This window comes from Ruditapes philippinarum, unplaced genomic scaffold (assembly GCF_026571515.1).
Source record: "Ruditapes philippinarum isolate M1 unplaced genomic scaffold, ASM2657151v2 ctg2173_1_1_1_1, whole genome shotgun sequence".
Lineage (NCBI taxonomy): Eukaryota > Metazoa > Mollusca > Bivalvia > Venerida > Veneridae > Ruditapes > Ruditapes philippinarum.
The window spans coordinates 71,598-93,144 of NW_026856084.1; the positions used below are offsets into that span (position 1 = coordinate 71,598).

Genomic DNA, 21,547 nt, shown 5'->3' on the forward strand with positions numbered 1-21,547 from the left:
TTGCTACAATCATTTCTCATTTTAAATCAGGAAATCAATCACTCATCACAATCATGATTTAGCATATTGGTAAAATGGTGTTTAGTCATCATGGTCATGTTCAAGATGTCAAGAATGGCACATATTATAATAACGTTATTCTTAAACTAGAAATGTGTCATCATGCCACGGATGCCCCCGCATGCAGCCAAAATTTCAAATGTTATAATATTTAGTTCCAAATTTGTTTGCACAAATTATTTTTTTCATTCTAAGTTCAAAGCCCTTAAAACTTTTCAATGTTAACACAAACCATTTTTATACAATGTTCAAGGCACTGAAATTATTCAGTCTTAACCATTTTTATACAATGTTCAAGGCACTGAAATTATTCAGTCTTAACCTTTTAAAAATAGCATATTGCATATTTGTAGCCAACATAATGGCTATATACATTTCCACAAAAGTATGAGTGCTGAAACTGAAAGTTCAAAATTTTTCCAACATTCAGGAAAGATAAGTTTGTCTAAAATCATTGAACCACGACCAAATTCAAACTTAAACTGCTTATTCCTAAGATGTATCTATATTATTTTCAAAGTGAAAGGGACATAACTCTGCCAAAAAATCATCGAACCATGACCAAATTTGAACTTGACCTGCGCATTCCTTTGACGTATCAATATGTCAAATTTGAGTTGAATGTTTAATACTGTTGGGGAGATAATAAACAGAAACTGAAAATTTCATATTATTTTCAAAGTAAAAGGGGCATAACTCTGCCAAAAATCATCGAACCATGACCAAATTTGAACTTGACCTGCGCATTCCTTTGACGTATCGATATGTCAAGTTTGAGCTAAATGTGTTGTACGATTGGGGAGATAATGAACGGAAACTGAAAATTTCATATTATTTTCAAAGTGAAAGGGGCATAACTCTGCCAAAAATCATTGAACCATGACCAAATTTGAACTTGACCTGCGCATTCCTTTGACGTATCCATATGTCAAGTTTGAGTTGAATGTGTTGTACCATTGGGGAGTTAATGAACGGAAACTGAAAATTTCCTATTATTTTCAAAGTAAAAGGGGCATAACTCTGCCAAAAATCATCGAACCATGACCAAATTTGAACTTGACCTGTATTTTCTCATGACACATCAATATGTCAAGTTTGAGTTGAATGTGTTGTACCGCTGGGGAGATAATGAACGGAAACTGAAAATTTCATATTATTTTCAAAGTAAAAGGGGCATAACTCTGCCAAAAATCATCGAACCATGACCAATTTCGAACTTGACCTGTATTTTCTCATGACATATCCATATGTCAAATTTGAGTTCAATATGTGCAAGGGTTATTAAGATAATGAACGGAAACTTATGATGACGGAATGACGGAACAGGGTAACACTATATGCCCCTGCCATTATATGGCGGGGGCATAAAAACCAGGCTGCAAGTACACAAGTAAAATATTTTCAGCATTTGATACTGTAAGAAAAATAAATGACCATCTTCAACTGCTGTTGTAGAAAGGAGTTTTTCATTGATGGGAAATATTCTGACCAAATAGAAGAACAGACTAATCTAAAAACACCTTAATGCTGTCATGTGTGTCTCACACACTCAACATGATCTAAATGACGAAACATTAGAACCTCTAGTTGACAGTTTTAAACTGCTAAAGACCAGAAAATTGAAGTTCTAAACTAATGAAAAATACAAATTACAAAACTGAATTTCAGTACAATACATTTTGTATTTAATAAAGATACTATAGATCAAACTTACATTTTAGTCATTTATTCTTTCCATTTCATTAAATACACTTAATCAGACTGCAGTTGTAATAAATTGTATTACATGTCCATTCTTTTATATTTCAGAATTAACATGTGAATGTTTTTATTTATTTTTCATAATTTTGAATTTTTAACACATTTAAAAATTCATAATAGCAAAGGCGTGGACTGTTTCACAATTTTCACAATTTACTAACTAGTAACTATTACAGTTACACTATATTGCCATGACCAACCTTAGACTTCCCATTTGTTTTATGAGCTTAACCTTAAGATCAGAAAACAGTGAAACAAGAGCGGAAAGACATTGGGCAACAGACAGTTGGTGATCACAATATTTCACCTTGAACATCATGTGCTCTAGTGAGCTATAAAAAAAGGCAAAAAAAATTAAGACAGTTTCAAGGATTCCTCTACTTTTCAGTTATTGTCTTTAGATTACTGTTGTCCTTTTTTACACCCCATTGAGCAATTTAAGCTCAATTCTACCTGTAGTACCACACTCTCTCATGAACACATGTTGTTTTGTATATCCCACATTTTCAGGTATTTTCTTTTATACTGGTATTGACTGACTTGACCAAACTTTCCTGACAGACTGGGTATAGCAGAACGCACATATCTACACATTTTGATATTGCCTGAAATGTATAAATTATCAAACATCTTAAAACAAAAACTGATAATTAAATGGCACTTTTATGTGTACACAATTAGTCTTGTAAAAAGTTAAAATACAGAAATTGAGCTATGATAAGTATAGAGCCTGGTCAGACTGCATGGGCCATGCCTGGTTCAATACTGGTGGGAAAGGCTTATCAACTTCAGTTCCAGCATATCAAGGTGTTAATGAGATATAAACTGACCTACAATTAAAGATTTTGAGATGGTAAACATACAATGATATCACAAAAATATTCACTTTAAAAATATATTTGTACTTAAACATTGAAACTATACACTAAACTATGCATAATTTATATAAATGAATTATCATTGTATGCCAAATGTAACTGACCATTTTCATGTGTTCAAACTGTATTTCCCCTTTTGATGTCACAGCAGATATCTGGTTTAATGAAGGCATCAAACCTACTGTCACACTGCCATTGTTTACTGCCGAATGCTCCTGCAAATATATAAATATAAAACTTAAGTAAAATTCTTTAGGTCAACATGGTTATTTTTTCAATAGCATTATTAATGATTGTTTCATGTTTAAATTACATACAATTACTCGATTATTTTTTTTTTTATTCAATTGGGGTGTTAAAAGTATAAACCAGTCAATGAACTACAAAAAGTAGTGTTTTGTTGTAATGTGTTCTGTCCCATTCTAAAATAGCAAATGCTGAATTTAGACTAGAGATTCTGAATGTCATACTTTATGTTAGTTTGAGAAAATCATGATTTTCTTGAGCCAATTAAATAATTTGGAACAAATTTGCTCATTGGATCCTGCCAGCATGAGCCCCGTATGATCATTGAAAATGAAGGATGATTTCTTTGAACTTAATGCATGTATAAGTTTGTTTCAGTAAACGTCTTTATTTCAGAAAGGTTTTATCTGTCATTAGTTATGGCATGTTTTGTATTGTTTCTTAAGAAACGGCCAGAAGATGGACTGTATCGTTCACTGAATCATGTAAAATTCAAAGATGTGTAAAAAAAATTTGCTTACATGTATATCAATAACATTTTTCAACATGCCCAACTTTTGAATAAAAACTTCTTATAATCGATAATTCCTTATAAACATGACATTCACTATAAGGATATTTATTATTGAATAAAGAAGGGCAAAATTTTGGCCAAAAGTTTTTCCTTTAATAACTGGAATTTCACTATGTTTATTACAAGTTACTGTAGAACAATATATAGTATGGTTTATCATTAAAATGTTTTGTAACTGGCAATTTTCCAACTTTCCTGTTTGAGGAAGACCACAAGTGCCCCTCTGTGCATTATTTCATGCACTAGCTGGCATCTGAGCAGAACCCATCAACCTTCCAAATGCTGGATAGATAGCTTGCTCACATGAAAAAGTTCCTGGTGGGATTCAAACCTACAGTGGTAAAGAGCCGGAATTGTAAGTCGTCATATCCAGTTGATTTAAGTAACACAAAGTGAGACTTAGTTAATTGAGAAATGAAGAGAGAAAATAGCCAGTAAAACTAGAACTATCACTAAATGTGATTAATACCCCCACAAGACTGCTATGGAAATGAGGATGTTACCTTGTAAAAGAATTGAAATAGAGAGTTATGGTTGTGGGCAATTAAAGATAGTTGTGGTTCTTGTATGTTGCATTTCCTTTCAATGTGGTTGGCCATTGATGAAGTTTTATTGAATTACTCTGTAATAAGACCAGAAAGACAAGGAAAAGGAACAAAGGGCAATAACTCTATAAATACTGAAGATGGAGTTATAGTTCTTGTGCACTGCACTTCCTCTTATTGTGCTTGACCATTGTATGAAGTTGTTTTGAATTCCAACCAGTACGTTTTAAGTTACGCTCCGGACAAGGAAAAGTATCAAAGGGCAGTAACTCTGTATTTTATCAAAATGGAGTTATGGTTCTTGTGCACTGCACTTCCTCTCAATGTGCTTGACCATTGTATGTAGTTATATTGAATTCCAACCATTAGTCTTCAAGTTACTGCGAATTCACTTAAATTCGTGGGCATGAAATTTCGTGGTTTTATCAAAAAGGGCATTTTGGTGGGTTCTTAAATTCGTGGATTTTCGTTTTCTTGTTAAAAAAATTCAGTAACCTAATGCAAAATAATCTTAAACTTAATCGCCGAACATTTTTACTTACAACATGTACATATCTTTACTTGTCACACAGCGCTTGTCAATAAATTTAATCCTTGCCTCTGGGCATAACTAATATAGCACAGTTACTGCCGATAATTGACTGCAATTAACACATGTATGTGACATGATATGCACCTCCATTGGACACACTGCCCCTGTAATTCGCCGATGTAAACATCGCATAATTTATACGACACATGACAGGTTTTAACCAGCGAGTTTAAAAATTTACACCCTGAATTGGTCTTAACATATTTGACAGCAACTACACGCAACGTCACAGCGACTGTGTAAATTTACATGCATATAAATAAATCTCGGTAAATAACACAAGTATGTGTGGATCTTGTAAAAGTCTGTGGCGTCTTTGATGTTGACAGAATAGCATTCGCACAAATACAGATTAAAATTCATATTAACTGGATTATTTAAAACGACAAAAGAATGTACAATAAATCTGTTTTAGCGATCGTATTTTTTTTTTATAGTTTTGTGTACTTACGACATTAATATCAAAGACATAAAAGCAAACTGACAATTATTATTAGCGCTAATAATTGCACTGCCTGGGATCCCATATTTACTCGATTATGTCAAGTATTCTTGTTGACATATTCAAGTCCTAGTAGACTACAACGATCAAGTACGTATATGCGACATTTGTGACAGTAAATTGAGGACATAATTATAATCGAGTTTTCTTTCAAGTTTCTTAAATATTGTAAACGGATTTAATAAGTCACTAACCTGATTATCTGTCTGTAGATACATCCATTTCACGAAATATCGGCCGGAAAAGAGCCAACGCATGTTTGTAAGATATAGAACAAAGACTGGGTAAGAATATTTGTTGGGATAAAAGTTTGTGGGATCTTAAATTCGTGGATTGACCTACCCACGAAAACCTAGGGGTGTCATCGATTCAATCGATATCGGTGTATCAGCGATCTTTGTTATCCGATTCGATATCGATTCCATTTTTTAAATATCGGATATCAAATGCACATATATTTTTAGCTAAAGAGACTTCAGCGAACAGGTTTTATAGAACTGACAGACCTGTTTACTGTCGCAAAACGTCAAAATAAAAGCGACATGTAAAGTTATGGATGCCAGAAACATTTTTTTTTCTAAAAGTGAAAACGGAAATCAATGCCAAAGTTACCTCCCAGTGTTTTTAACGAATGCTGCCAAATTTCGTTGTAATCTTGCACGTCTGCTAAGTGGATGTCAAGACCCCTCAATTCAGATTTTAAAAAGGGAAAATGCCAAGAAAATTTTGTCAGTGTTTCTTTGTAAAAATTATGATTACAAAATGTTAAACTTTAATAATTATTCAGGTTCTAAACACTACAATTTGCCAATTAAACCCGACTTTATTAGAGCGGCATGGACGGGATTTAGCATGATCAGTAACTACGTAATAGCAACAACAACAACAAAAGTAAAATGGAAAAGGCTTTAAACGTTATAGTTACTAGTCATTAGTTTTCATTTTTAGCTGTATAAAAAAAGAAACAAATTGTTCAGTTTTCATAGTTTATCTTTTTTGCATTTGTCTATATATAACTGCTTTGTCAGTGTCCTTAGGAAACATTTAAAAAGACTTGAAAGCTAAAATTTAGCCTGGCAATCGATATATCGCTGTATCGCCGATAATTCATTACCGATATATCGATACAAAAATCCTTATCGATGACACCTCTACGAAAACCACGAAAATTCGTGCCCCACGAATAATAATGATTTTACAGTATGCTCCGGACAAGGAAAATGCAACGGACGTCTGGACCGACCGACCGACCGACCACCGGGTGACTCCTATATACCCCCCCAAACTTCGTTTTTGGGGGTATAATAATACCTTTGATGAATATTCCTCATGTGTACAGGGATCTAACAATAACAGGTCACCAGCTAGCCTCTGAAAAACAAAACGAAAGTGAATATTTCCAATTTGACAGCAAATATAGAATACTGGACACAGGCACAACAAAACTTGACAATGTTGTAGGGTTAATTTTATTAAACCAGTTCCTGTACTGTAGAGTTTGTAATGCATGTTAATGTTTATTCTCAGCTGCACTAGCTGAAGCAAAATTCAGTTCAGTAATTAACCTACACCCTGCTGGCAGCAACTGAATCAGTCATGCCACCAGTGCAGACCAAGATAAACACACCCTTCTACCCTTCTGGAGGCCCAGAAAAACCAATTTTGGGCCGCCTTTTCAAACCATGGGATCATAATCTTACAATGTTTGCTAGCAAGTTAGTTTTTCTTTTAATTTTCCCTAAAACTGATCAATGTTTGTGTCCAAATTAAAAGACAAGTCAATATAAGATATTCTGCATATTTAAATACAGAAGCAAATTATGGCAAATTAAAATATTTACAAAACTGTGAGATTGCTTTTGTCAATGTTACATATTAATAGAAACAGAGGAATATGTTTTTCAAATAGCTTGTATTTATTTCTGCATTCTACATCTGAATTCCATTATTGAAAAACTTTCATTTCTAAGTAGAATTGCGTTAGATATAAAGACATGAATTGATGAACTTTTCCATTTCGAACCTATGTGAAGTTGGATGCTGTTCATGAAATTCAGTATATAATGTTTAATGCATAGCCCCTTTTTTTGTTAAAGAAGTAAAGCTAAGAACAAAGTAGTATAACTATTAACACATACAGCAGAACAACCTGTAACAAGGTCGTACATCTCTACGCCTGCATCTGCCATTGCTACAGAAGCACAAGTTATTGACGCAGCCAATGCACTTCCATCATTCTGAAGCACAGTCACGTATATATTCACTTGAGCCTTCGGAAATTTATGCAGCAACACAGCTGGTTCTAGAGCTTCTAACAATTGTACAGAATAATCTTTCTCCTCAGTGTCTTGTTGATACTGTCTACGTCGTGCGCACGAGAAAGTTGTGAATTTAAACTCACAACTTAGCTGGCCTTTCATGCTAAACTCCTCCTTTCTAATCACTGCTCTAGGTCCATACCTGACATAATAAATAGCTCATATAAACTAGTATTTAACATGATATCAACCTGACCTTTAACCTTTTACCTGTTGCAACCAAAACAGCCACATTGTTTCTCCAAATTTGAAACACTCTATATCTGGGCAGCTGCTGGGAAATTGTTTTGAAATTGGGAAATAATGAGGTAATTTTCGGTTGAGGATGAGGCCTTATAAAAAAAAACTATCAGCCCCTAATAAAAGGACAAAGGTGCAAGCATGAAATTGTACAAGAGTCTTAAAAATTTTGAAATGCTTTCACATACTATGGTGTTTAGAATTACTTGAGGAAATGTGGAAGGTATAGCTTTTATGTATATTCCTTACATATCCAAGACCATAATCCATGTACAATTGTAGTAGTTAACCAAATTTCACATTATATGTACAAAATACTTACACTGCACAGATGACCTTGGTCCCATCTTGCTCAATGTATGCTGAACCTTGAGCTTGACTTACAACTCCAGTTTTCAAAACTAAAAATGGATCAAGACAAAAACTTTGAAACAAACAATATCATGGTATAGAGGTGATCAGTAATTATAGTGAAGAGAATTTGTAGGCAGTTAGGTAGCTCACTTGGTAGAGTTGCTGCATGGTATTAATTTAGAGCATCCTGAATTTGAATCCCAGTCAAGCTATTTCACATCAATAGTGTCATTGTGACCTTGACATAATAACCTCAAAATGAATAGATGCCTTATCCAAGCTTATTTGATATATCTGGAATGCCCCATCGCATTATGATCTTGCCGCTATTAACGAAACAATACAGACATATGTTAGCATAAAAATGACAAGCTCTATGTTGGTTCTATGGCAAAATCATTAATTGACAAGTAAAAGACACACTATTTTCCATTGATCAGTACTAATTCCTTTGTTTAAGAATATAATAAAGCTAATAACCAGATTTTATAAACATGCCATACTTACATATTGGTCTAATTTTGTCTGCATTTCTGCCATCATGTCTTTCTTGATTATCATTTACCTGGATTATATGGAATAAGAATCAGATTAAAATGTCATATCTTTTATAAATCAATCATGAATGAGTTGATATTTTACAGAAGTTTTTTACTTTAAAACAAATGTAAGACATAAACACAACAAGTCTCTGATATACAAGGTAATTTTCCTTTTAGTAATTTTCAAATATTCAGCTAAATACGGGTCAACGGCATATATGCATCCATTCCTTCATTTTTTTGAAATTGAATTAAAAGCATATACCAAATATTAAAACATGTTTCAAATGAAAAATATTGCAGTTTACATGGTTTGGGAGGTAGGAGGGCTGGCTGTAGATTGGATGAAGGGGGGCAGGGAGGGGGGGGGGCACAGGCGCTTGTCACAATAATCAAATATTTTACATAATCGGTCTATATATGTATATAAAGATATAAGGCCCCCAACGAAACAAAAAAACATCATGCAGAACAAACAAGAACACTGCTGCAATAAACGACCAGATCACGGTTATCTCTTTCTGGTCGCCATCTGAAAGGATCAATCCAAGTGCCAACGCTTTTTATTTCATTAAAATCCCTCAATAGCAAAGAAATTGGGAAAAGTTTCGCAAAATGCCATTATTTTTCAATTCATGTCGTTTTCGACGTCCAGTCCATTCATGTATACAAACACGATTTCTGATCGATTTTTACGAAAAAACAAAAAACGGCTAGAATTTTCCACGTATGTTCCATAAACAAACTTTTTTCCTATCGATCTGCGAAGTCTTCACTGATCAAATGCCCTCTTCGTACGTAATTCATTAAAAAATACACAAGGATCTCGCTTGTGACAGTATTTTATCGCCATGTATAGCGCATGTATATACTGTTCCGCTCTGAATATTATATAAGGATTTGATTGGTTAAGATAATTACCGGAATACTATTGACCAACCGTATAATACTATTTCTTTGCTTCATTTATCTGTCACTTCAAATTCCAAATGGCGCATTTTACTTGACCTCCGCTTCTACAACCAATATCTTTTAAATATTTGCGTACAAAGAGGGCTCTAGTTCAATTTAGACTTCGCAGATTGATAGAAAAAGAGTTTGTTTATCAGGGTTCCCGCTGTCGCTCGCCAATGGCGCCAAATGCGACAAAATATTAATTCTGGCGCATAAAATCTTTAATTGGCGAATTTTACTGGCGCCAACGTAAGATAAAAGCATCCGACAACTAGTACACTTTAATGTCATAAGCGGCCGCGTCAATTACATAAGCGGCCCAAATGTGAAAGGTCACGCGCTATTAGTTTGTTTATCGGTACCGTATAATCAATTATGTCATCAATTGTGTGACACTTTGGGAACATGTGAAGATGAGAGTGGTAATTTGTTAATTGGAACAATTTACGCTGATAATTACATGTGTGGTCAACAGGTGTTAGTTACTTAGTAGCGAACAGAGAAGTGAAAGATCGTCCGTGATGTTGACAAACCTTAAACTTTAGGTAAGTTGACTCAAATAATTACAGTTTGAATAATTAAATCGGATGACAATTAAAAGAATAATTTCACTAATGACTGATCTAAAGCCACTGTTACTGCAATGTTAATATTTTCATTTCTGATTGTAAAGGGCTGAAGTGTCTATTCATATGCAAACCCTATTAAAATAAACAATATTTTTCATTGTTAAAAATACTTAGTATCTATTTCATATTTTGTTCTCATTGATTTTTAGATGAAGTCAATTTATAGTAATGTTTTGTTTTTTTAATTTTGTATCTGTAGATCACCAGATTGTCGTGTAGAAGCTGTGAAAGATCTTGGCTCAGTCCAGCCTGTGAGAAGAACTGCTACACTGGCAAAACGGTGGAAAACAGGATGACTTACTTAACATGATGTTCTTGATTACATTTATGCTGTCATGTGTATTTATTTAAATAGAATTTGAAAACCACATAATAGTATGTCTATATTTTAGATAATAAACATGTGCAGCTGTAATAAAATGAAATATTATAAATATGTGTTTGTAATCATAATGATATATAACTGCTAGCATATCTTAGCAAAGATAGGCATGTCTCCCTTGCAGAATTATTGGCTCCAACTTTGGAGCCATTGGCTCCAACTTTGGAGCCATTGGCTCCAACTTTTTCTGATTGGCGAATTTGGTGGCGCAAACTAATTTTGACCCAGAGGGAACCCTGGTTTATGTGGAAATTTTAGATGTTTTCTATTTATTTCGTAGAAATCGACCAGAAATCGTGTTTGTATACATAAATAGATTGGACGTCGAAAACGACATGGATTGAAAATATTGGCATTTTCTAAAACTTTTACTCATTTCTTTGCTATTTGAAGAATTTTAATGAAATAAAAAGCTTTAACGCTTGGATTGATCCTTTCAGATGGCGACCAGAAAGAGATAACCGTGATCTGGTCGTTTCTTTCAGCATTGTTCTTGTTTGTTCCGCATGATGTTTTTGTTTCGTTGGGGGCCTTATATCTTTATATACATATATAGACCGATTATGTAAAATATTTGATTATGTGACAAGCGCCTGTGGGGGGGGAGGGGCGGGGAGCGCCTGTGGGGGGGGAGGGGCGGGGGTAGGGGTAGTGACCAATCAAAGCCCCGAACACCTATGGTTGAGATAATTTCCATTTAAATTATGTCAGTAAACCGTCAAACAATACCAGAAGTTTCGTTTCCTTTGGTTTGCAGAATGAATATGGGCTTAAAGATGTTTCTGGCCCGGTAATTCTTTTGGTATCAACAGGCATGTTTGCAAAATTGGTGTTTTTGATAAAACTACACGTTGTGATAATAATTTAGTTAAGGTCATGGAGCACAAATTTTAGGGTACCACTAAACTACACACTGGAGATTTTTTGGCGCAACGGGCGCAACGGAGATATTTTTTTTAGAAAACCCGGAACAGCGCTTTTTTAGGTCAGTTGGTTATATTTAAGCCTCTAAAATGATTGTTTCATGTATATATAGACAGACAGATAGAAGATAGACAGATAGATAGATTAAAAACTTTAATTACTGCCCTGTCACCTGGCACTTCTGTGGAGGAAAGTACACAAAAAAACTAGAGAAAATTCTAGAAAGAGCATTAAGATTCATTTATGATGACTATCAATCAGACTATGACTCCCTTTTAATAAAATCTAAACTACCAAATTTAAAATTAAGACGAATCAGAACTATAGCCCTCGAAATTCATAAAATTATTCATAAACAAGGACCAACATACTTACATAATCTCGTTAATATAAAAACTCATTCTTTTAATTTTAGGTATAAAAATGTAGCCATTATCCCTCAGGTAAGAACCGCCAGTTATGGCAGCAACTCTTTTCGTTCCTATGCACCTAAACTATGGAATTCACTTCCTCAACACCTCAGAATGGAAGTGAATTATGACCAATTTAAAAGTTTAATTGGTGCATGGAATGGAGAGAGTTACTCATGTACTTTCTGTCAATAAACCTGCATTATAGTTTAGCTCCATCTTCAGTTTTGTTTCTTGCCTGCTTTCTTTTGTTTTGCTGCTTACTTACATGTATCTGTTTATTTCACATTTGGCTTAAATTTTGTTAATATTCTCAACATAATGTCTATGTACATGTATTATTTGTCCAGTATGCTTGAATTTGGTTTGCTTATTGTCAGCTTATTGCGAAGTTTGCTTATTGAGGAGGCTGCTGATCACTTCTTGCAAATTTTGAATTGGGGATTTTTTTATTTATAAAACCTAATTAGTGGTCACATTTTTGTGATCCTTTTCCTTTTCAATTCTTTATTTCCTTTCTTCTATAACAGTCCAGGCTAGGCCTTGGTCAAGATCAGCAGAATCCACCCACTTTTAATGTAATCTTATTTTATGTATGTTCTAATATGTTCCGCATTTTTATCTAGATATATATTATTTTAGTCACTTATGATACAGTAATTAAATGTTATCCTTAGCATATCATTACTATTTATTAATTATGATTATTTTACTTTAAATTATTACATTTAGTGTCTACATCCCACATTATATGCATGTATGTCGGTCAAAAGCTATACATAGCTTATGTTTTGTAAAATGTTATATATGTATACCGACAATAAATAAATTTTGATTTGATTTGATTTGATTAGATTAGATAGATAGATAGATAGATAGATAGATAGATAGATAGATAGATAGATAGATAGATAGATAGATAGATAGATAGATAGATAGATAGATAGATAGATAGAATAGAATAGAATAGAATAGAATAGAATAGAATAGAATAGAATAGAATAGAATAGAATAGAATAGAATAGAATAGAATAGAATAGAATAGAATAGAATAGAATAGAATAGAATAGAATAGAGATAGATAGATAGATAGATAAAAACCATGTTATCTATTAATACTTAATTGTTTTGCTTTGTTTTTTTTAAAATAAATGATAATAAATTATCACTTTTCAATAGCTTCAAAATTCTGCTTTGTAAACCATGAATATCTTATTTGTAGGAACGACGACCTAAGTCCACGGTGTGGATGTGTTCTGTAAGAAGTGCGAAGTTGACTTGTCCAGCACGTGTAACGCAAAAAGGGTGAGACCTTCTCGGCGAATGGCAAAGACCACGTGCATGCTCCAGAACCGGAACAAGCCATTCGTGCGAAGGTCACAGCAAAGGTGTGTAATATTCTGAAATAATATCAATAAAAATAATAAAATTTCTCAAAGCAAATTAAAAATTGGTTATGAAAACAATGTACGTTTTTTTTTAAACGTGGTCAGTTTAAGTAAATTTTGGTGTTACCCTATAATAAAAAAGTATGCAATTGAATGCATGAAAATTAAATTATTTATATTATAATTTGTGTGATTCTTATAAATGTTTACAAACTTTTTTTACAGGCGAAAGAGGTTGCCACTATCGATCGTTTCTAACGCATCGGATGGTGTTGAAGAACTGGTGAACGTGGGTGAATTGCGACCTGATTACGTAGCAAGGGTCGTCAACCGCTATCGGCAAGAGTTAAGACCAGATGAGCCTGTAGATATGGATTTTGAGGTATGCTGGGTTGTTTATATACTTCCCTATTTTGAACATAAAACGTAATTTATATTCAATACTTGTATCATACTAAATAGCAAGAGGACTGTAACCTATACCTGCATCTCGACTCTATACATAGGAATTTATTATGACCGTTACAGATTATATAGACCACGTTGTATAAAGAAGAACGCTATTTAGAACAGTTTTGACTGTATATCCCTATTTTGGTATATTTCTTTTTTCCAGTTAGATGAGAATGCTATCTCCCATGACTTCTATCGTAGAGAGGTTAAGGTTGAAGACAGACGTCACCTTATTTTCGCGACGGACAACCAGCTAGATTTATTATCTCAGGCACTTCGCTGGTACATTGACGGTACTTTTAAGGTAATTTAAAATCATTTAGTCAATATACATCTGAAATGATCATGACTTACATTGATTTACAGTCATTTCTATAATTTCAAGTTGAAATCCCTTTACATAACCATCACTATATCTTTGCAGGTGATGCGAGCTCCATTTATGATGTTGTTGTCAATCCGCGCATTCGTCAGACGCGGAGACTGTTCCAAACAAGTGCCGTTGGTTTTTGTAGCCATGTCAGGACGCAGCAGTCAAGACTACGATAAAGTGTTTAGAGTAAATAAATGATAAAAAATATCATCGTTAAACTTTTGTTGTTGTTTTTGTTGTTAATTTTTATTTTATTTCTTGATAAGTGTTTACATTTTAAAGCAAAATAAATAATAAAAAATGGGGCCGGGTTGACCAGAAATAACATCGGTTTGGGGCCGGGTTGAACAATTTGGGGCTGGGTTGACTTGTACCGTTTTGGGTCTCGTAACCGCCGCAACAGCAAGTTTATTTTCTATCAATTGCCATAGATAGACAAAATTTTCTCATTGCATTTTTTTTCTTTTTTAAATTTAGTAGTTTAATACCTTTTTTTGGGTCGAGTTATTGTGTGAACGAAAAATAATTTTACGACTTTCCGTAAACCTTCCCGTAAAGGCTCATGGGAGTGTACAAAATTCAAAATGTCGGGCAGTGAAGACAATTACGAGGTATTTTTTCTTCTATTTATATGTATAAGTATATTGAAAACATGTCTTAACCAGCCTGTTAAGTATTGCCTACGTGTTCTGCAGATTTTTAAGATAAAAGGTAGAACATCTCGACTTTCTTAAATATTTGGGTGATGTTCGGTATTTTCGGTTTGCCGACTGCCATCAGTAAGGTAAAGGGTCAACTCGGCCCTATACCAACTCGGCACGGGTCAACTCGGCACAGGTCAACTCGTTCCTCTATTAAAAAAATAAATTAGGATATAGATTGTTTAGTTCATAAGAAATTTAAGGAGCAAAGTACTATAAAACACAGGTGCTCGTCCAGTCTTGGTGCCCATATAAAAAAATTGAAGTTGAAAAAAAAAAAATTTGAAAAGAAAAAAAAAATCAAAATAACTATTTTGGGTTGAGTGTAAGAAAAAAAAATGTAAGTTATTTAAGATTGTATGTAAGGTAGATGAAGAATGTTAACAATTTTCTAAATGCATGGTGTGTACTGGGATCCTACATGTTTACCGGACAATCAGTTTACTGGACAAAATCTATTCCTGTCAAACAAGGCTTTATTTTTTGCTTCAATTCAAAAATCATCCGGTCTGAATCGTACACACACTTTCTACTGCAAAGTAAATAACAACAAAACCACTCTCAGGCAAATATTGTTGATTCAGTTCTTTATTTACTAACATACCCTTTAGTTTACTAGTTATTCCATGACATGTTCATGCGGGGGAATAATCTGTTCTGCGCATTCCCGAATATTGAGGCCCTTAATGGGTTATTTAACTTATTTTAGATAGATTTTACTTTAATGCTTGTAAAAGTTAACTCAGGAGACAATCGTAACATATTTTTAGGAAAAAAAATAATTTAAAATTTCGTTCAAACAATATCTTGTTGTTGTCTTTTACAAAGAAATGCAAATTAAAAACACATATAAGGAAACGGGTTACGCACATGGGAGGAAACTCTACATGAAATGTACAAAAAATAGACTTTATGGCTTTTGCAACATGCTACATGATGATCAAAAGGAAACTGTATGAGAAAGAACAGAATTCCATTTGAATATCAAAATGTGTCACACTTTTAAGAATCATGAAGATTCAATAGGTAAGTTGAGTTAATAGTGTTTATTTCAATTACACCCCTATATTGGCCTCTTCGTAACAAGCATGGCTGCCGTGTCTATTTTAGTGACATACTGTTTTTTTCCAGTATCTTAACATTGCCATTCAATAGTCATAGTTTCCTTGCTAAATTTCAATTTAACACCACAAAATATTTTGAAACACAATGTCCGGTAAATTGAGTTGTCTGCACGATTTTTTTCCTCTTTTAATGCCCTACTTTAAAGACACATTTCTACGGTCAAAAGTTTAATTTTATGTTTGATAAAGGAATGTTTACGTATATTAAGAACCCACAATTATTTGGGTAAAATTTCATTCTTTTCTATTATTTTAAATAAAAGTTACAACGAAAAAACATCATATTTTGTCCGGTAATATCTAGGATCCCAGTAAAGAGTAGCAAAATAGCTTTTATTGTTACAGAACTCGACATTGTGGTTGTTCCACAGCATGTCCTAGTAAAACTCCGTAGCGTTAAGGCAACTAGGTGACCTTTTCCTAGTAATGGTATATAGGGGGGGAAAAAAAAATCGGACATTTGATCACAACAAACTAGCGGTTTAAAAACGGCTTATTTTGTATTGTTGTAGCATAAGCGGTATGGATTTTACTCGAAGATAAGGGAAGCAATTTGTGTTTTTCACTTGATATACCTCGGTTATTTACGTAGATCATATTGAAAGTGTTTATGCGTGTATTCCAGGTTGATGAAATTCTTAGAGAAAGAAAGTCTAGAAAAGGGTTGGAGTATTTAGTGAGATGGAAAAATTTTGGCTCATCAGAGGATTCCTGGGAACCAGTGAAAAATCTTTCTGGTGCCAATCAGGCTATTGCAAATTTCTATGCCAAAATAACAGTGAGTCATAATAATTAATGTTGTTATTTACTTCTTTTTTTGTAACGTAAAATATTATGCTAGTGGCATTGGTTCCCTTTAATTTATTTTATATTTTCTTTTCTGAGTTGGACACTGAGCAATATATTAAAACTAAACCTTATCTAAGATCCTGATATTTTATATGCTACAAATTAATGATGTGACTGATATATTTGACATAATTTGGTTTAATTGTAGTGCAGGAGCCAAAGTTGCAAATTGACTTTAAATACACATCATGATCATAATGGTCTTGTTGAGTCATGTTTTAAAGAGATTATTTAACCCGGATTACAGGGAATTTTCACACTATGATCAGGGGCCAAAATAAGTGAAACTTCAAAAGTAACCAGAATATTCTATACGAGTAGGGTCATTCTATTCTAAGTGGCTTGTGCTGCTATGCAATTTCATAATTTTATATTACTGTCTAAAGAAGCCTGCAATAAATTCTGGAGAAGAATAAATGGAGAACACTATAGTTGTTATAATTATTTTAATATGATATATTGCATTCAATTCAGTCACAGAAAAAGACTCCAAAAAAGAAGAGCCGATCCAGATCAAGGTCTAGAAGCAGTTCAAGAAGCAGGACTCGTAAATCTGGCAGTCGTTCTCCTGCTCGTAAATCAGTGACGAAAACTAAAACTACCAGAAAGTCCTCTCCAACCAAGGAGGAGTCTAAAACAGAGACAGTCACCACATCGCCAGGCAGGTTTCAGAAGACAACAGAAACACTGACGGTATTATTCTTGTTTATGTTCTCGGACCATTTTCATTTTTCTATGAAAAAAGCTCAGTAAACTAAGAAAAATGAGATTTATTTTATGACCATTTGCAATGGGTTTTGTTTCGAGATAATGAGCCTTGATTGAATATTTTTTAAAGTGAATAAGTAGAAAAATAATGATAATATAGTAAGAGTTGCTCTTAAAATCTCGAGATATTATCCCCTGAGCAAAGGCAAACTGTGATCAAAAGCCATTTGTAGTGTTACACTTGTCTCACAAGTAAGGTTAGACTTTAAAGTAGTGGCAGGCCAGGTGGCTTTCCATTTAAAGAGGGGGGAAGTTAATATGATATTATGATATAATTATGATAAAAAAAACTTGCTATCCTGTGTACTGCAGAATAAACTTGTTCAACTGTTGACCTCTGTTTATGATAGTAGCATGTCACCAGTATACTATAGTGCTAGGCAAGCTGTTAGCTAAAGACTCTTGTCATTTAGTCTTGAAATTCATAACAGTGACAGTTTCAAAATCCAATTTGGACTTGAGGTACCTTGAATTATCAGTTTCTACTGAAATTCTGGGAAATCAAATTCATAAAATAAATTGTGAAAATAGTTTGTTTCTGAAAATATTGGTCTTGTAATGAAGTCTTCTTTCCTTGTTTCATTTCAGAGGTCAGTGCTAACACCAAGTACTACGCAGCGCAGCACATATGTGACCAGAACATCTGAGGTGAAGACCACAACCACCAGCAATGAGCCACCTAAATCCGTCACATCTTCAAAGTGTGCAGGCTGGATGCAAGTTTGCTGTGCCCCTTGGAACAAGATGAAAGAGTGCTGCGGATGCCTCGTCCAATCGGATTACCCAGCCATCATAATATGTGCAACTATCGCAATTATTTTCCTCAGCTTTGTTTTGGAGAAAAATGTTGAGTAAGTTTTTCATGTTTTCATCTTAATTTTTTAAGTTAATTGAGGATTGCTAAACAAATTATGTGATAATGGGGTTGATGTTAATGCTCATAATATTAATTTTACAATTGGCCGGAAAGGCATGTTGAAATTAAAAGTTTTTCAGTGTTTTTTTAACACATGTTTTTTGTCATATCTCTGCGACCAATTCACCTAACCTAACATGGAAAACAAACAAGTAATTTCCAATTTCTCCACAATTGACTGACTACAAAACCCACATGATTTATGAAAGGAAAGCTGGTCAGGTGGATGAATCACCAAGATATTGGTTTATGACAAGGAAAGAAACAAAGTAATTCTATAAATCTTGTACAAGTTATTATCTATTAGTGTATTACTTTTTAAAGTGGATGAAAAATTCTGCTTAACTATTTCTACATGTAGTGTGTGTATTCTTTTTTTCAACAGTTTTGAGAAGGTCTGGGTTGCCATTGTTGCATTTTTCACCGACATCTGGGCATGGTTATCAAAACTTGTCTCGAAGTAGCAGTTAACAGGTTACAGGTTACATGTACAAGTTGCAGGTAGCTCAAAGGCAGCACTTTAAATCTCAGACATCCATCAGGGCCCCCCCAGGTCATCATTTACTAACAGACTAACGCAATAAATATTTGTATATGATGTACATGTATAGATACTAGGTAATGTAGTCAGGTGGTATAACTGTTGTTTGAAAAGTTTGTACATTTTAGTATTTTTATACATTTTGTATTTAATCACAGAATATCGTGGAATTTTTGATAGGGCAAAGGAATTATTTCTCAAGTCTGTATGCAGTTTTATGTATAAAAAAGTTAATGTGCCTTTTTTCATGTCATACATTTTGATTTCATTATTGTTTGAAAAGAAACTATCTATCATGTCATCTTCTTTCCTTCACTGAAACTTTGTCAATGGTTAATTATGTGCATAAAAGGGGCTTGTGAGCAAGTTTTACCTGCCTGTCATTCTGGCCCATTTTCAATGTTTTACAAACTACATAGCATGGCCTTTAAACTAAAACACTATGCAAAGGTTAAAGTCTTCTTCTGAACACCGTGTTTCTTTTCGTTAGCTGAATAATGAGTAGGAAGTGGTAGGAAGGGTTATTTCTTTAAATCTGTAAATAATGATAATCTAGATGTTGTAAGCTTTTAAAGGTAGCTTTGGTGCAAAATGAATGTTTTGAATATTTCGGAGCTTACAAACACTTGCATTTATCATACATATGTCTGCCAAATGATTGACATGATATAATATACTCTTTCAAAAGGTATCTGACACTTAAATGACATGAATTGCCACAGGGTAGTTTAATACTTCAAAGATATATACATACATGATGTACCTTTTTATGTTTTTATTGAGAATTTTTAAAGGCATTGTTTTTAAGCAATAGCTTTGATTTTTAAAATGAATTTTATCTATGTCTTATGAATAATTCTAATGCATAAAATTATGATGAACTGTATTTATACAAATTATTAATTTTTTGGATTGAAATTTTAATATTTGAAATATTTTTAGAAATGCAGTGACTGACTGTGAATTAACCAATATATCTATTTATCATAGAGATTTTGTAGTTCTTTTTTAAGTGTTTTTTTTTCTCCCAATGAAATTGACTTTGTAATAATTTCATTATGTTTTCGCCCATTTTAAAGTCCACATAAAACAGCATTTTTTAAACTGATCTCACCATCTATTGGACATGAAATATTGTTATTAAACAGGAATGGAAAATTGTGACCTGACCATGGCTCTTTTCTGGTCCATATCATGCAGAGAATAAAATTTTTGTCCACCAAGTGCAAGAACGTGTTAAGTCCTTCTAAATTTAATAGTAGTTAACCAGTTACTGCATGAAGGTGACAAAATACTTTATTTTAGTTTAATAACTGCATGTTATGTGATCATAAATTTCTGTCATGCTCTTTATGTTTTCCATGCTGCACTGAACTTTAGTCATTTATTTTGTCTTTTTTTTTGGACTTCTGCAAATGTATTCATGGAATGTAGAAAATGCGTAACCGAAATGGGGAAATATGAAATATGTTATTTTTACATGAGTGATTTTTCCTGCTATATTTTACAGTCTGAAATTTTGTTACAGTCAATTACACTGTTTGTTTCCCTGAAATTTTTGAATTTCATTTAATATGCCACTGTGCACATTAGTCAGTTGTTACCAGTCATAACTTAACTGATTTAGATAAGCTTGTTGATAAACTGTAATAGCTGGAAGACAGTAAACTGTTACAGATAGCTTTTGCTATGTACATTTCAAAAAAATTGAAAAGTTGATTAAATTTTGCATAAAAAAAGTATTTACATAGACAGTTTCTCTGTTATATTTCTTGCATGTATTTTTTAGGTAAAAGACCTAATATGATTGTATACATAATGGAAGTAAATAATAAAAAAAAAACTAACCAAGAAAGAATTATGTAAAAATTTGCAATTTAATAAATGAATATTTTTTCTGAAATTTTAGCTTTAGCTTAACAGCCATTCATTTTCTTCCGTTTTTAAATAAAAAACATCTTTAGTCAACATTTTATTAAGAATTGTGTTCAAATTCTATTTTCAGTATTGTTTTTCTTAATCTTTTTTTTTTGTACCGGTATTGATATTTTACTTTTTTTATCTTTATTTCATGCTTTCCAGTGTTTTATTACAATATATCAGATGATTATATTCTGATAAACCACTAGTGAAATTTATAAAATATAATTTTCACTGTAGCCGGACTTTATCTGAATGCGGATGAAAAGAAAATCATAACCAAATGGAATAACAGGCAGAATTAAATGCCGTCATACGTAAATTTGCTTATTTAGGAAAAGAAAGTCAATGTCATCATACACCATGTGAAAAATTTAACAAAATTAAAGAAATTTAACAGAACTATATTTCAAAACTTATGATGTGACGTCATGATATAATGACGTCACAAAGGAGAATGCGCGACGTTACGCGGCAAAATCAGTAAAAAGGTACTTAAAATCACTAAAAAAGCATAAAATAAAAAGAAAATTTATTTGTTTTACATATAAGATTGAAATATATTTCATTCGTGAACACCAGCTTTTATATTTTCACTCGTGG

General features: G+C 33.1%; 3 protein-coding genes across 3 annotated transcripts; 2 read left to right on the top strand and 1 right to left on the bottom strand.

Annotated features, from left to right (window-relative positions):
- Positions 1–1,718: 1,718 nt before the first annotated feature.
- On the bottom strand, positions 1,719–11,465 carry LOC132745337 (exosome complex component MTR3-like). Its single transcript, XM_060734231.1, has 7 exons — positions 11,307–11,465; positions 8,578–8,635; positions 8,039–8,117; positions 7,297–7,618; positions 6,470–6,529; positions 2,804–2,914; positions 1,719–2,426 (listed from the first exon to the last, which is right to left on the bottom strand). The coding sequence occupies exons 1-7, from the start codon at positions 11,391–11,393 to the stop codon at positions 2,328–2,330; spliced, it is 816 nt and encodes a 271-aa protein (XP_060590214.1). The 5' UTR covers positions 11,394–11,465; the 3' UTR covers positions 1,719–2,327.
- Positions 11,466–13,121: 1,656 nt separating this feature from the next.
- LOC132745334 (uncharacterized) lies at positions 13,122–14,430 on the top strand. Its single transcript, XM_060734227.1, has 3 exons — positions 13,122–13,299; positions 13,525–13,681; positions 13,916–14,430. Exons 1-3 carry the CDS (start codon positions 13,235–13,237, stop codon positions 14,063–14,065), a joined length of 372 nt encoding a protein of 123 aa, XP_060590210.1. The 5' UTR covers positions 13,122–13,234; the 3' UTR covers positions 14,066–14,430.
- A 198-nt stretch (positions 14,431–14,628) lies between these two features.
- Positions 14,629–21,085, top strand: LOC132745338 (chromodomain Y-like protein). Its single transcript, XM_060734233.1, has 5 exons — positions 14,629–14,736; positions 16,576–16,728; positions 17,274–17,492; positions 18,156–18,418; positions 18,869–21,085. The coding sequence occupies exons 1-5, from the start codon at positions 14,710–14,712 to the stop codon at positions 18,945–18,947; spliced, it is 741 nt and encodes a 246-aa protein (XP_060590216.1). The 5' UTR covers positions 14,629–14,709; the 3' UTR covers positions 18,948–21,085.
- Positions 21,086–21,547: the final 462 nt, after the last annotated feature.